Source organism: Apus apus, chromosome 20, assembly GCF_020740795.1.
Source record: "Apus apus isolate bApuApu2 chromosome 20, bApuApu2.pri.cur, whole genome shotgun sequence".
NCBI lineage: Eukaryota > Metazoa > Chordata > Aves > Apodiformes > Apodidae > Apus > Apus apus.
The window spans coordinates 3,389,896-3,405,076 of NC_067301.1; the positions used below are offsets into that span (position 1 = coordinate 3,389,896).

At 46.7% G+C, this 15,181-nt stretch overlaps 1 protein-coding gene across 5 annotated transcripts in view; it reads right to left on the reverse strand.

Annotated features, from left to right (window-relative positions):
* SAMD11 (sterile alpha motif domain containing 11) overlaps positions 1-15,181 on the reverse strand; it is a 113,907-nt gene that overhangs the window by 51,070 nt on the left and 47,656 nt on the right. For all 5 annotated transcript variants that reach the window (XM_051637202.1, XM_051637203.1, XM_051637201.1 and 2 more), the window contains one exon: positions 1,864-1,988. In XM_051637202.1, the coding sequence (XP_051493162.1) occupies positions 1,864-1,988 (125 nt within the window). The remainder of the gene's footprint in view (positions 1-1,863; positions 1,989-15,181) is intronic.

A 15,181-nucleotide genomic window follows, 5' to 3' on the forward strand; every position in this document is an offset into this window, starting at 1 on the left:
GTTCTCTCGATTTCTATGTCTGGGAGGTGGTAACACAGGTCCCAGTTCAGCACATGCCCTACAGTCAGAGCTGGCAGGCTCTGCATGGACCTCAGTAAATATGCCTTCCCTTAATCAAACAAGCATGTAGAGTGAGCCAGCTCCAGATGGTGGAAAATCAGAATTAACCTGCCCCTGTGGAGATGTGACAACACCCCCTCTCCCCTTAGATACCTCCTCTCCTCACCATCACCCCACCTACTCTTTTACTGCTCAACTCTTGTCAGACACATCAAATCTATCAAGTCCTGAAAAGCTCTGTCACTTGGTTGGTGGCCTCGTGTGAACAAGCCCTCTTCTCTTGTGTTGCTCAGACTTTCATGGGGGTCAGAGCCAAGCACTGCTGCCCTCACTTCTGCAACATGTGTGCAGTGCCCACATTTCGTATGTCTTACTGTTCCTGATGGCTAAGAAGCTAACCAGAGAGACTCAAACAGAAATTCTAACAAATAAGAATGAGAACTTCTGCATCTAATCTTTTCTACTGCTTAACGCTAATGGAAATGAAAAGTATCCTTTGCATTTCTGGAATGCTATGGATCTCAAGGAATTTCAACAATGAAAGCCCAGCAGTTTCTCTGTAAAGCAAACAATACTAAAAACCATTTAAACACACACAATCAGCTGAGACATAAGACTCAAATAGGTCATAGAGAAAAACATGTCTCTCTGGCCAGTTTGGCTCTTAGAGCTGTGTAGGAAAAGAGGCTGTGGAGACTGGTTAACAAAGAGAACATGGAGATTCAGCGGGCAAAACAAAGACTGGAGCTGCCCATGCTGCTTTACAGACACCTCACAACCCCCCAGTTCAGCACAACATCTTTACAAGCCTGAGCACTTTCCTGCAGAAGTGGTCACACCAGCACAATTTTCACTCCAGGTAGGAGGAAACTTTCTGGAACTAAGTCAAACTTTATGCAAAATGCAAAGCAAGTACCCACTGTGTTACTGACTATCCTCCAAAGGGTATTTGGTGTGGTGTTCCCTTCAGATCCAGGGTTCAGTTACAGAGTCAACAGAATGACTTTCAAGAAAAAATGAACAAAACCACAAACACACATTTTCAGGAGAGGCCTACATTAACACACACACAGAGATCCAATTCTTATTTGGAAGGACAGGGATCACTCACTACAAAAACTAGCATTACTGCTAGTTTTTCAGCAACCTTTATTTCTAATGAAAGCAAATTGTAGATTCTGCAAACAACAAGCAGATCTCCAGTTTATTACCAGTGCCTCACTTGTCAACTGATGCATATCTACCACCCAAGCATCCTTGCCCATAGCTCCCTTACTGGCATCTGGAAAGGCATGGTGCAGGATGCAAGAGGAGCATTTCTGGTTCTACCATGTTAGGTTGAAACCAGATGAACTTCCCAAAAAAGCCAGGTAGCACTACAAAACCAAACACGCTCATAAAGGAGTAGGAAAGCACAGAGGCAGCACAGGAAACCTCTGATTAATGAAATTACAAATCAAACCATGCTCTCTGCAAGGCCTTTCTGCTTCACTTGACACTAACCCTGGGGACATTTCAATTCTTCGCTGGCGCAAGCTCCTTTGCCAGTAGTTTAACACAGACCACTAGATTTGAGAATAACACAGGGCTGAGATCTCAAAAGGACTTTAACATCATGAAATCCTTTGCATATTCATCTTCAGCCAGAATATTAAAAGCCTTCATGTAGCTCACTCCAAAGTGCAGCACAAACAGATGGAGAAAAAACACAGTTGTTGAAAAAATGAACAAGTAGGGGGGGGGTGAAAGAGAGGAGGGAAGCCAGCAAACCCAAACCAGCAGGGACCTGCTCCAGCTGCTTACCTGCTGCTCCTAAGCCAACGTCGATGCTGTTTCTCTTGAATTCACAACGGCTCTGGGTCTCTGGCATAACGAGCTGACGACTCTGATGCAGGTTGGAGATGATAGTGGAAAGGTCGTTATCACGGCTGCAACAGAGCAGAAAAGCACCAAGTTAAGGAAATCCTATTTGCCACCACATAATTGATTTTTGTGTGCGTGCGCGCGCAGGGTTCTTCTGTTTGCCCCCACAGAGCTGCACTTCAGGAAAGGTTCCCCCCTCCTACCCATCAGGCTCCTAGGTAACCTCCTCTGGGCTGAGGGAGCAGAGACTAAGTGCAAAGCACTTCCCAAACAGAACTCTCATTTCCCATAAAGGGCTCAGCAGCTGCCAGAGCTCCTGATTTCAGTTTTGCCAGATATAACTTGCGTGGGCCAGAACTTACATCTCAGATGGAAAAACTGAAAGTGTAGGAATTGGCAGATCTATTCCAGAATTAATAGAAAACTTGAACTGAACTGATAGTTTTCTATCAGTCGCCACCCTTCTATTCTTGAAAAAAAAGTTTTTCTGTTCCATCACTTACAGAACACAAGGCTACTTTACTTAAATAAAGAATAGGTTTTCTTTTCAGAGAGAAACCCACCGTGAACCCTGTCATGAGCACCACTCAGAGCTGAGGGTTCAGATTTATTTACAGAACTCATCTGCCACTCTTCACTCTAACAGACCCTGAAACGATGCTCCTTTCCTTCTGGGACAAGAGAATGCACTAGAGCAGTTCTGCATTATTTTGCCTGTTATCCTTGCATCAGATTGCTGCTAAGTAGGGTAGTTTAGTCTTTTTTTTTTTTTTTTTTTTTTTTTTTTCCTCCTGCTATGGAGAGGCAGAACACAAACATCAGAAGACATTCACTGTAGCAGATACTGCAGTTCAGCTGGCAAATGCTTTTGCTTGCAAATCGCTACCCACGTGCAAAATATTTCTGATTAAATGATACACAAAGACTGAAGAGGAAGAACAAGCTACAACGTATACATGATGCTCAACGGAAATGCTGGAATGTCTCCCTTTGTTTGTTTGCAGTTTATGTTAAATCACCTATCCTTCTCCCACAAGGTGCCTGCCCCAGGCTAAATGTGGCAATTTTTCTTCCTCTCCTCTTTCTAAATGGAAGATGACAGCCAGGAGAACCAAGAGACACTTACAAAAAATTATACATTTTAGAAATATTGCCCGCCCTCCCACAACCACAGCTCCCTCCCCACCTCTACTCACATGACAAGTGCACCCACTCTGTGCTGCTGTGACACACAGCACATGACCACCAACTCACTGGTGCAGAGGAGAGTGTCCTCACCTGGGACCAGCAGGACAACCCGGAGGGTGCATTATCTGCAGAATTACCTAGCAATGATCTTCCTTTTAAATATCCCCCTTGTATCCCCCCTTACCTCCCCCCCACCTGCTGCACCCCCACCTACAGGCTATCAGCACTAGCAACAGGAGCAGATCTGCTCAAATGCTCCAGAGAGCCCATCCCCAGCGCAGAAGCAGGGGCTAATCTGTCGTCTAGCTCTCTGCTAATCAGATAAGTTTATGACAGAAAGTCTTTAGACAGAGGTACTTTCAGCGGGCGTCTGGCTCCAGATTTTCACAAGATGCAGCAGACAAAAACAGACTCTTATTTCAGCAGCCGCTGTCATGGTCCCTGCTGCTCCCCCCACCCCCAGGCTCAGCAAGGAGATAGGATGCTTGGATCTCAAAGCCTCTGAGCACCCATTGCATCTTCCTCCGCTAAACCAGTTCAGATTCCTCCTTATGCAAGCAGAAGGCTAATTACTTAAGCAAGCCCACAGGTGAGTGGGAAGCCCATTTCTCCTGTGCCAAGCAGTTTTGGGTCTTATCCTCTTCTAGCTGCCACCTTTAAGATGCATTATGCAAATATTTTGGTGTCTTAAGTCATTTATGGGATTAATGTGAAGTGATTATCAGTTCTTTTTAATCATGCCAATCAATAACTGGATGTCAGGGACAGAGGACAAATGCAGATAAACGCTGCCATCAGCACAATGCTCAGGAAAGGGCGGAGGAGATGAGCAGAAGTAGAGAGGGAGAAAGGCAGGGAGTAGGAAGAGAAAAATGGGATAATTACATCTTTGCATTTGCAGAGTGCCTTGCATCCCAATTGAGCCCAAAACACCTCTGATACATAAACACGTTAAGAGACCTATGAGAAGGAATTGTTTTATCCACTAGTAAAATGCAACTACCTCTCTTTCTGGAAAAGAGCAGAACAACTCCTTAACATGACTTGATTCTCCAAAACACAAAGACTGCAGAACATTGTGATATACCCACTGTAAATTAAAACCAGGAGATCTGAGTGGAAGGAAACATTACCACAAGAGAATGATCATCTTCTTCCCCAATAGAGATATTTTTAGGAGAATTTCATTGGCCTTAAAATTATAATCATCATGGTATGCAAAGGTGCATGAGCAAGTCATAACTCCACACATGAGCAGATACCAGAGGGCTTATAGATACACCCTACAGGCTTTGAATTCGCTTCAGCCTACCCATGCAATTAGGCAGGATCCCAGGAAAACATTACTTTGTTGGAATACATTTGCAGAAGGCAAACTGAACACCAGGGTGACACTGAGAGGAAAAAAAGACTAGATATAAGGCAAACACGTTGAGACAGCTTTTTAAAACATCAAGCTGTCACCAGACTTTGTTCCTTTTGCCTTAGTGCATGGGAGGTGTGAAGCAGAGACTGCCTTTTTGTTCTGGGCCTGTTCTACACCTGGCACAATGGGAGGCAGCTTATAGCTGGGGCTCAATCTTAGCAGGAGAAAGGAGACTGAATGGTAACCAGAAGATCTTGTGAAAAATTGAGATACATTTCTGCATTGGTGAAGACTTTCAGCGCTTTTTTACAATAGCACAGGTCAAGCTGGCCCAAACAAACACAGCTCCACACAGCTGCAACCAGTCTCCAGTGATTGTGAGGGCTCTCATAATGGCTGCACTTGTGTAAGGCTCTGCTTGGGCTACAGAGAACTTTCTACCACCATGTTGGATCAACAGAATAAAACACCAGCTTTGGTTCTGCAGCTGACAACTCTGCCATCTACTCCTTACCCATGACTGTGTGAGACAGCAAACAAACGTCCTTTTTATTTAAAAAAACTGGCTTAATCCTGGCTCAAACCAGGACAAAGAGACCCGCCTGAATCTCCAGAGAGCAACTTCCAACTAACTGCTTTCATCACAATGCCATTTAATAAAGCTAGTGAAACGTCTAACCTTTAATTGAGCCTCAGTTCTTCAGGTACTCTACCAGTTGCTCAGTACCTTAGCCAGGAAGGAGGAATTTTCAGAAATCACCTTGCTTTATTGCACACTTGCTGCCTTGGACTGCAACACTGCAGCTGCAACCCCAACCCTCAAATCCCACTGCCTGCTGCTGGTTAGCCCAGCAGGAACACAGAAGACACAGCACTGCCACAGGCTTGGGGAGATCTGCTTGGTCCATACACCAAAAATTGCAAAATATGAGTTTCAACTTTGGCCTGGCCAAGTTCCTCCACAGCTCAGTCCTGCCCAGCCTCTCCTCTGCCCACCAGCCCTGAGGGGAACGCCTCGGCCACACCACACGAATCACCTCAGCCCCGCCGCCTCCCTTCGCCGTAAAAATCCTAGAAACGCGCTTCTATCCTAACGTTTATTCTAAAAACCCATACTTTACCACAGAAAACTGCTACTTCAAAATTGCAACCGGCCGCTTACCTCAGCCTGGAGCACACTGTGCAGAGCGGCCGGGCGGGCTGCGGGACGAGGAGCAGCTGTGCGGGGCCAGGACCCGCAGCTGTGGCAGGGCCCCGCTGCCCTCCAGCAGCCAGCTCTCACCGCCCGCCTCCCATTCCTCAGCCCCCACTCCTCATTCTTCACCCCGAACTGTGGGCTCTGGATTTTTGTGCCTGCGTTCTCTAAAAGCAGCCCAGTCCAGCCCATCTTGCAGACGCAGCAACCCGAGCAAGCGGGAGAGCACAGAAATGAGACCCTCTCCCTCAGCCCAGGTCACAGGGTGTTTATTCTCTGAGAGACTTGCTCAGGTACAAGTGTTTTCAAAACATATCAGGTCTCTGGGGAGGAGGCTATTTGTTCCTCTGAGTTTACAAACCACCACACTTGCTCACACTAGCGCTGTCACATACAAAACAGGCAACAAATTCAGGGGTTCAGGGCTCCAGCATGCAGAGCCAAAGCAGGATTAAAGATCCTTCCCTCAGAGAGAATACAACAGGCAAAACAATATTGAGCTTGCAGGACTTCAGGTCAAGATCCACGGACTTTGGGGATACCAACATACATGTAGTAATGCCTAAAACTTGTCTGCTTGGTCTGAAGTCCTCACCAGCAAGAGCACAACTCCTGCATGACCTCAGTGGGAAGGAGCCTGCACAAAGGAGACTGGAGTGGCTGGTCCTTCCCCTGTATGGGATGCCCCCATCTGTCTGCTGAAGCCACTAATTCCACCCAGGTGCTCACTTGCAGCCCTGGCAGGGCAGAGTCACACTCTGCTTTTCCTTTGTCTTGTCTCTGAGCCGCTGCTGGGTGCCCGTTAATGCCGGCGCTCCCCATCCATGCACTGACACATGCACACACAATCAGATTAAAGGTCTGATCCCTTCCAGTAGCATAATATTATATTTTAAAAACCGGATTAGAGAAGGGGGCTTGGGCAAGATACAGATCTCCTGAAAGGTCAAGGAGGAGACAGAGAGCCTTCTGTAGGGCTGCAGGTTGCCGTGGCAACATTCGGTTTGCATGGGTTTTGGTAATTAATGGTTTGGGGACCTGCACTAACACAGGTATGTTTCCAAGCAGCAGGAGAGCATGTCCTGAGGCATGGCTGGCTGGGCACTTCCACCTCACAGCAGCAAGTTTTGTTCTTGCAGGAAAATGAAGGGTAGGAAATGGAGTACTCGCTGTCAGGGATTCCAAAAGGCACGTGGCTGGTTGGCCACATCCAGATTTGCTTTCAAACTGGGACTCAGTGTTACTGACAGTCTCATGAGACCTTTCTGCTGATACCTGGCTCAGGATGATTGAAGCTCTGATCACAAGACACGTTTTTCCAGTATTTCTGCTCTTTTGGTGGGCAAGGTTTTAAGGAAAGAACTTGCAGCACTACAAGAGTTTTGAGTCTGAACTTCAAATCCACTACACATTTAATCTCAGTCCAGAACATTAAAATTCACCCTGTCCTATATCTGAACAGTGAACATAAACATATCTATGAAAGATAAACTCGTGTTGTTGCTTTCAGTTCCAGCTGATTTGCTGTTGTTCATTCTCTATTTGAATTCATTATCCAGTTTTTGCAACATCATACTTAGCAGCTGTGGAGAAGAAAATGTTAAAAAACATGAGCACTTCATGTGGCAAAGAAGTGTGTGATGATTCCTGATAAAGCAGTGAGATCCTACCTTCACAAAGATGTCCCTCCTGCTGAGACAGGGAAAGGTAGCAGCTCCCTAACAGCACTGTAGACTTCCCTCAAGGCCAACTTGGTGGCTTTGAGAACAGCTGAAAGTGGCAGGAATGGCCATGCCTGCTGCGAGCTGCAACCAGAAAGCTGTAAAAGCCATGTCCAAATGGTCATTTACCTGGATGCAGTAGGAAATGAAATCTGCTCTCTTAGGAAAATGGCCACCTGACCTTGGAGGGTATTTCTGAAAAAACCCACACTTGACCTGATACACTGGCAACAAGAGAAACCCACAGGGGAGCACGGCATCGGAGGCACGTGCCTGGGAAACAACAGAAAGCCTTCATCATCCTAAAACCGCACACCCAAATCCAACGAACACTGGTGCAGGACTCTGGGAACATAGTCAGGATGACATGGATAACTGTGCAGCTCAGATACAGACCAGAGCTGATAGTCCCAAAATTCCCTGTCACATCCCAATGCTCTGATAGAAGGAGCCCACTCTGCAAAGCAGCAGTGAGAAGTACTAATAACTAATGGCTGCAAAAACCACCACCGAAGGGAAAAGAAACAATTGCTAATGTTCTTTAAAAATGTTTTGATAGCTGCACTGTCTATGTTTAATGGAACTATCAGGTCCTCTGTCTCCCCCAAAGCTGGTTGCTCTGATGAGACTTTCTGTAATGCAGTGTAATGGTCCACCAGTGGTCACTTGGCAGCTGTGTTGCTTCCAGGAAAAGGCCCTCCAGGGGAGGGGCAGCCACATCAACAGCTGGTGGAAATGTCACCCTGACAGGTGTCTGCTTGGGACAAGATGTCTCAGTAATCCACTGACTCATCTGTGGAGTCTGCAGAGAAGCACCTGCAGGACAACAGCTAAACCAGCAGTACTGGCATTTCTGGCAGACACTGCATGAGCAACGTCATCTAGTCTGGCTAATGAGCCACAACCTGTGCTCAAGGAAGGAGAAGTCCATCATAGGGACTGCCACTGAACTGTCAGATTTGCAAAGTGTGGCTGTCCCTTGGGATGTATAAATGAATTAGGAGCAAGCCCTTTCAGGGAAGCTGTGGTAACCAGACATGCAGCAATCCTGTGTTACTGACTTCTGGGAACAATAATATTTTTTTTAGCAACATCTGCACCATAAGTCTCTGACTGGCAGTGTTTGAAGCCAGCAGCTATTGCTCCAAGACCCTGCTAGTCCTGTCTTGTCCCCTGGTCCTCATGATGACCAGCATTTGCATCTCCTCTCCAGCCACCTCTCCTCAATCTCAAATGGCCCCAAAAAACTAGTCCCTCACATCTGCTGAAAGCCATCTTCTCAGCCTGCTTCTGGAGCCAACCCTGCCAGCACATTCACCATGGAGTGTCTTACAGAGAGGACTAGACAAATAGGGCAGACACCTCAGCTTCTTGAGATGCTGACAAATGCCCAGGCTGCCCTGCCCATGGGGCACCTGAGTGGAGACGTACCCCCTCGAGGTCCTCAGGAGGTGGCAGCTTCCCGTGATTGTTAACCCAAGCTGGATTCAGACTGGGAGCAATGCCTTTTAAATGTGTTTCATTTACAGACATTAGCAGCAACTGCATCTTTAACAAGGAGAAGGATGAGGAGACTAATGGATGGAGACAATTAACCAAAATATAAATCAGTGTCAGAGGCTCTGCATCGAGCAGAGGCAGCCAGGCGCCCGCAGGGTCTGGTGAGTCTCGCAACACGCTGCTCAAAGTGACTGCAAAGAGTGATTGCAACGAGGGGGAGGGAGAGAGGAAGGAGAAAAATGGCCCAAAATTTAAATAACCTTCAATAACGGCTAACTCCCTCTTTGCTGCAGCCCTCTCCAAAATCAGAAGCTAAAAGTAGCAGCCACCTGACTACAAATGCCGTGCCCCGTCCTCCTCACAGGGTGAGCCAGGCTGAGCCCTGTTAGAGACTGTTCATCCTGCTGGCAGACAGGGCTTGCTCTGCCCATGCTCTGAGCTGCAAGACCACATCCAGTGACCTTTTGAGTATCAGGTACAAAAAGTGCAGGTCACTCTGCAGAGGTATTTCACCTGTGGTGCAGCACCACTCAGCAGAGCCCAAAAAAAGGCTGCTCCAGTGGCTGCGAAATTCAGCACAAGTCTGAAACTCAAGCTGTCATTTTGCTGCTCCAATTTCCTGCCCAGACTTTGCTGGCATGTCAGTTAACTGCTTTGTGCTGCTCTTCTCCAGACACATGGTGAGGCACAGGGGCACTGTGTGAGTGGGAGGCATCAGACACCAAGAGGCAAGCTGGTACTGCAGCAGTAAAGAGTTCCAGATATATCTGAGATTAAAAAGAAGGAGTGATATTCTCAGTAGACACAAAATTGCATAGATCCAGAAACTACAAGACAGCTAGTTGAGGAAATGGTGAATGAATCTAGCACCAGACCAGACTGGATAACAGTCTTTTCCTAATACTTGATCAAATCAAAGGCAAACTGTGAAAATCCAGTAAAAAATGTATGACTGTCTTTGCAGGGATGCAAAGTAGGAGATTGATGCCAGATTTGGAAGAGAGACTCAGAAAAGTAGCATGGGAGGAAATAAAACTGAAAAATATTTCTTTTTAAATACGTTTCACTGGCTCACCATCCCCTTAACGATCACACAGTAAGTGCAGGGATTATATTAAATTTTACAGATCAATACAGTTGCCATAAAGCTGTCCCGACCCTCTGCCCCTCCCTACAATAAAGAAAAAAAAAATCCAATATGCAAAAGGAGGAATGTCAGGACTTGCAGAGAGAAAGGTGCAAGGCCATTGATTAAGGCAGGGAAAGGAGATCAGTGGAGGTGGGTGCCTGTGCAACCTCTGCACAAGCCCTCCTGCGTCACCCTGAGGAACACACACGGGGTTTCTTTCCTTCCTCATTCTCAGCCTGACCAGACACAAGTCCAGTTCAAGAGTAGGTTTCGGTGGTGGTTCTGGCTCAAGTAACAGATTCACAGAATCTGCTTACTCTGCTGGGACTTCCTTCTACCTCCCACATGCACTCGCTCCAGCCAGGCCAAGCTCTTTGCCGGGCCAGGTTGATACTCCAGGACTCAGAGTTTGCAGCTCCAAGGAAAGAACAACATTCTCAGAACCTGCAGAAACACGAGCAGTATTTTTGTCTCTGTCAAACTCCTCTCCCCACCATCTCCCCAGAAAACAAGTTTGTGGTGTAAGGATCAGAGCAGTGCCACAGCCAGGCTGTTGTCAGAGTCGTTTAGCAACAAGCAGACAGGGAGTGTGTCGCTCAGGGCTACCCAAACGGGAGCATACGCCCAGGGACAGGACAAGCATGTAAATCAGTCAGTGACTGTGTGAAGGGAATAATGAGCTTTTTATGGAAGCCATTAAAAGGAGAACCCAGATTGGTCTATAAATACTGTTGCATCGTTATAGCTCTGAGAAACAACCTTATGTAACAGCACAACTCTGTAATGTCAGGACTGGTGTAAAACAGCCACTCAAAGGCTCTTCCTGCTCTTCAGTTTGCATTTTTTTTAAACCCAAAACAAAACTGATAACCAATTTTTGAAGAAACCTATGCACTCCTTGGAAAAAAATCCACCTTCTGTCTCCCTACTATGCCCAGGTAAACATGGGGCTCGTTAAAAGGCCCCAGAAGGATGAACCTGACCTGGGGATTGCTGGGAGCCTTTGTGCTGCTGCAAGAGAAATACCTGACTGCAGCTCCCACATAAAATGCCACCAGTATCACTCCTTTTCCCTTAATCTGCAATGTCCAGCCTTTGTGGGCCATTTAATCACAGATTCATTGATTTCCAGCCCCAGAAGGGACCGTTATATCTGCCTCACCTGACCTTCTGCACAGAACCTGTCAGAAAATCACCCTATTGTACTCCCAGTTAATAGTAGCAGCTCAGAGGGGAAAAAAAAATGTGTCTCTGCCCACTGGGAAGCAAGTAGGGATCCTCCATCTCAGAGCCCTGACCACACTGAATCGAGTGCTCTGGGCATAAAAGAACCTGTTTATTCCCAAGAGCTGATGAATCCTCTCAGCTTTTTCCTCACCTATATGTAAACCTCCCTACCCAGACAAGAAACAACAAAACAAGCACATTCCACAAGAGGACCATGCTGACTCCCTGCCCCCTGCACAGCACCAAACCACTGCAGGATTAACCATCTTCCAGTCCAACAGAGCTGAGAGTCACCTTGGGATGAAGAAATTCTGCAAAATAACTTTCTCCTCAGCATGTCTTGGCTTGGCCTGGCATGGCCTTTGAGTGCCAGGGGTCCTTGAGCAGACAGGCAAGGTCACTGTCTCTTGACACTCCCAGGCAGTAAAACTTGGGTCACTGAGTCAGCAGAAAGGGAGAAGGACTGTGGCTCAGGGAAAGCTCACAGCTCAGCCCCATCCAGGACTCTTCCCCTCCCTCACTCCTGCTTATCACCTTGCACACAGCTCCAAACATCCAGCAGCATCTCCCTAATCCCACGCACACAGCCAACACCTCTCCTCTCAGGTCGACGGTGGCCCCAACAGCCAGAGCAGGATAAGACCTAAAGCTGGGCACAGGAGGATTTGGGTCAAGGATTTGAAGGCTCTGATCTGGTGACTAATAAAGAAGTGGATGGGGCTGGGGGGTGCAAGGGGGAGCAGCAGAGTTTGCTTCACTGTTAAGCAAGAGGCAGCGTGACCCGCTGACAGGCTGTGTCACTTTTCCATCAGAGATGGGCAGATAAGCTCCAGGCAAAGAAGCTGGATGTGAGCAAGCATGTGCAGCTCTGAGGAGCAGAGGGGCTGCTTTCCTGCTCCTGACCTCTCTGTGCTTACTGCCTCTCCTCATCCCACTTCTCACACCCCAGGACCTCTCTGGCAGGAGCAGGGCAGCCCCAGCTCTCCTGATCTGCCACTTCATGAGCTGCAATGTAGCTACCTTCTCATGTGCTTTCTGGCTCCTTCTCCTTATTTCCTGAGTTCATCTCTAAACTTCTCTGCTTGCTGTGAAACCTGAGACTCCACATCTACCTGGTGACTGACATTTGTAGCCAGCACTTCCACATGCTGGACCAAGTGCAGACTGTCCCTGTTACTCAGAAACCCAGCATGGGGCCTCCTGAAGCTGATGGGAAGGCTCCCACCTACCTCCACTGCCACAGGAGTAAGAATCCTGCACTCTGGACAGAAGGCAGAAGCATGATTTTCAGCAGGCAAAGCTCACGACACACCTGCAAGTGCAGGGAACAATTCCAAACAATTCCAAGCAATTCCAAACAATTCCAAACGATTCCTCTGCCTGCAGCACCAGGCAGCCTGGAGGTCCTGATTTTTCTCCTGGCAGGTTTTTTTGGCATGTCTGCTTTGCACAAACACCAATGGGCTTGTCCTGCTGACATGTCCAGGGTTCCCTAAAGTTTTGGACTTGTCTAGATGCTGCGTTCCAATGTTCCTCAGTAACAAACAGAAATGTCTTGCTCAGCCAGTAAAAAGAACGTGTGGCTGACACGCAGCTGGTGTGCCTAATGGACAGAAGGTCTCTTTAAATACCCCAGATTCTCCTCATTTTCTCAATTCATTAAGTTGCCTGCTTTGAACTGATGAAATATTAAAACACTCAGCTGAGCGGTTTCGAGCGGGTGACAGGGTGTAAGTTCAGTGAACTGAGGATCCACAGGAATCACTCACATGGCCAATGTATTAATGACAAGACAACTTATATTGGAATCCTTTCAACTGCACAGCAGGGTGTGAAGAGGGAGGTCAGAAAACCTATTCCAGAAACCTACCCTCGGAGGTTTGATCCACAGTCTAAAAGCAGGAAGACACAATGCTCTTTGCAACTCTGTCTGCAGCAGAAATGTATGAAGAACGGTCCCCAAAGCTGCAACCAAGCTTATGTGTATCTCAGCAATACACCAAGGTCTTGAGATGCCTTCACATGTCCAGAACCCTTTCAGTTGCCCCACAAAAGGGGCATTCCACCCCCTTCCCCCATGACAGGTGCACTGAAGAGATGACAACATACTGGGGACAAACATGAAGAGCATTATCTTGTTTAAACATTCCCTCTTGCCTTCTAGGTAACTAACAGCTTTTCTCACCTACCTGATTTGAAATATAATTGTATTCTCCTAGCTTTAAAATTAAAGCAAAAACTATTTTATTGGCTACTAGTCACCTTTACCATGTCTCTGAATCTCTGCTAGTACATAAATGGTCTCCTTTCTCTAACCTATCCCTACAGCCAAATGAAGCCTCCTGGGAATGAATGTAAGAGCAAAAAGCACTGCTAATGAAATAAAGATGAAACTATTACTTCAGATGAAATAACACTTTTCAGCAAACCAGTAAGTACTGATCAAACACAAGCAAAGCAAAGGTTGCTCATATTTTCTTCCAAAGAACTGGAGGCTTAGCTCCTTCCCACATGCTCCCCAGTCTGACACAGAACGTTGTTGTTAATATCTACCAACCATGTGGATTTGGTGTAGATTTACTTTACTTCTCTTATTCCAGTTAAACAAAAGGACACATCTATTTACTTGTTGGGCAACCATTGTCTAAAATCAAACAGGTATATCACTGTTTAATGAACAAACTGAGTTCACCCATCTGGAAACTTTTCCTTCCAACATATTGTCTCCACACAGCCATGCCCTGACTGCCAACAGCAGTGGCATTAGCCAAGAGCTTCCTTGTATTTATTGGCTTTGCCTTCAGGAAGCATGTCCTGGTTCACAGCTTTAATTTGAACAGTTACAAACGTGAGAGCTCTTTGTATATTCCGCCGAGGATTAAAGCACTTCCTTAAGCAGTCTACATCCTAAAGCCACAGCAGAAGCAATCTGGAAGGCTGAATTCAGCCTCATGTTAAATAAGCATCCTCCCCATACCAACCCAGAAGTCATGGTTAACACATTCTGTGGTCTTTCACTGGGATCTTTTTCGGCTTTTTATAGCATACAGTCAAGAGTCAGCTCCACAGTTGTCTTCCCAAGTCATCATGAGTTATGGAAACAGCTCTGCATGCCTACATACAGTTGGTATCTCACCAGTCTTCTCTGCTCTGACTCAAATCAGACGGACAAAATCTGACCATTCTGTTTAGTCCCACTCAGTTTCTTCATCTGGGGCCACTGCTCCAGCCCTGTCTGCTGGTGTCGAGGCAGAAACCACTGCCTGACACAGAAGGGTGAAGGCAGGTCCCCACTTGTAGGCCACTCTTGTCCCCCTGCCACTGTCAGATTGTCCTGCGGTAACTTAAAAGCAATTGTCTGACAAACACCAGCTCATTTAGCAGCAGATGGAAAACTGCAAAGGGCTTAAGGGGTCACATCCAGCTTCCAGCTGCTAAAAACTTCATGTCACCTTTTACTACCTACTTCAGGTCTCCTAAATGAAAAGGCAAAAGCTTACAAGGAAAAAAAAAATGCACAAGTAAAGAATTAAATAAATAGCCCAGGAGCCATCCTGTATCGATCCCTAAAGGGCCGAGCAGCAGGATGCTCTGTTACCTGGATCACACAGCAACACCTTCTGCTGAGTCAGGATCAGTCTTGACACGTTCAGAACCATCTGCTTCTCCATCCTCCTCTCCTGCTTTCCTTTTCTCTCTCTCCCTGGGTATCTTTCCAAAGGAATTCACTCAATCAGTGAATTACCTTTTAGTTTGCTTCTCCTCTAGTATTTCCCATGTGTTTTTTCATGTGCTTCTTCCACTTGGCCTGATTTGTTTAATATCCTCTTCCTTCTTAACTAATCTGTTTCATTCCTCCTAAAAAACAGTTTTCCAGCAAGTGTCCAGCTGTACCACACAGGCCAAACATGCACATGTAAGGAACCTGCAGT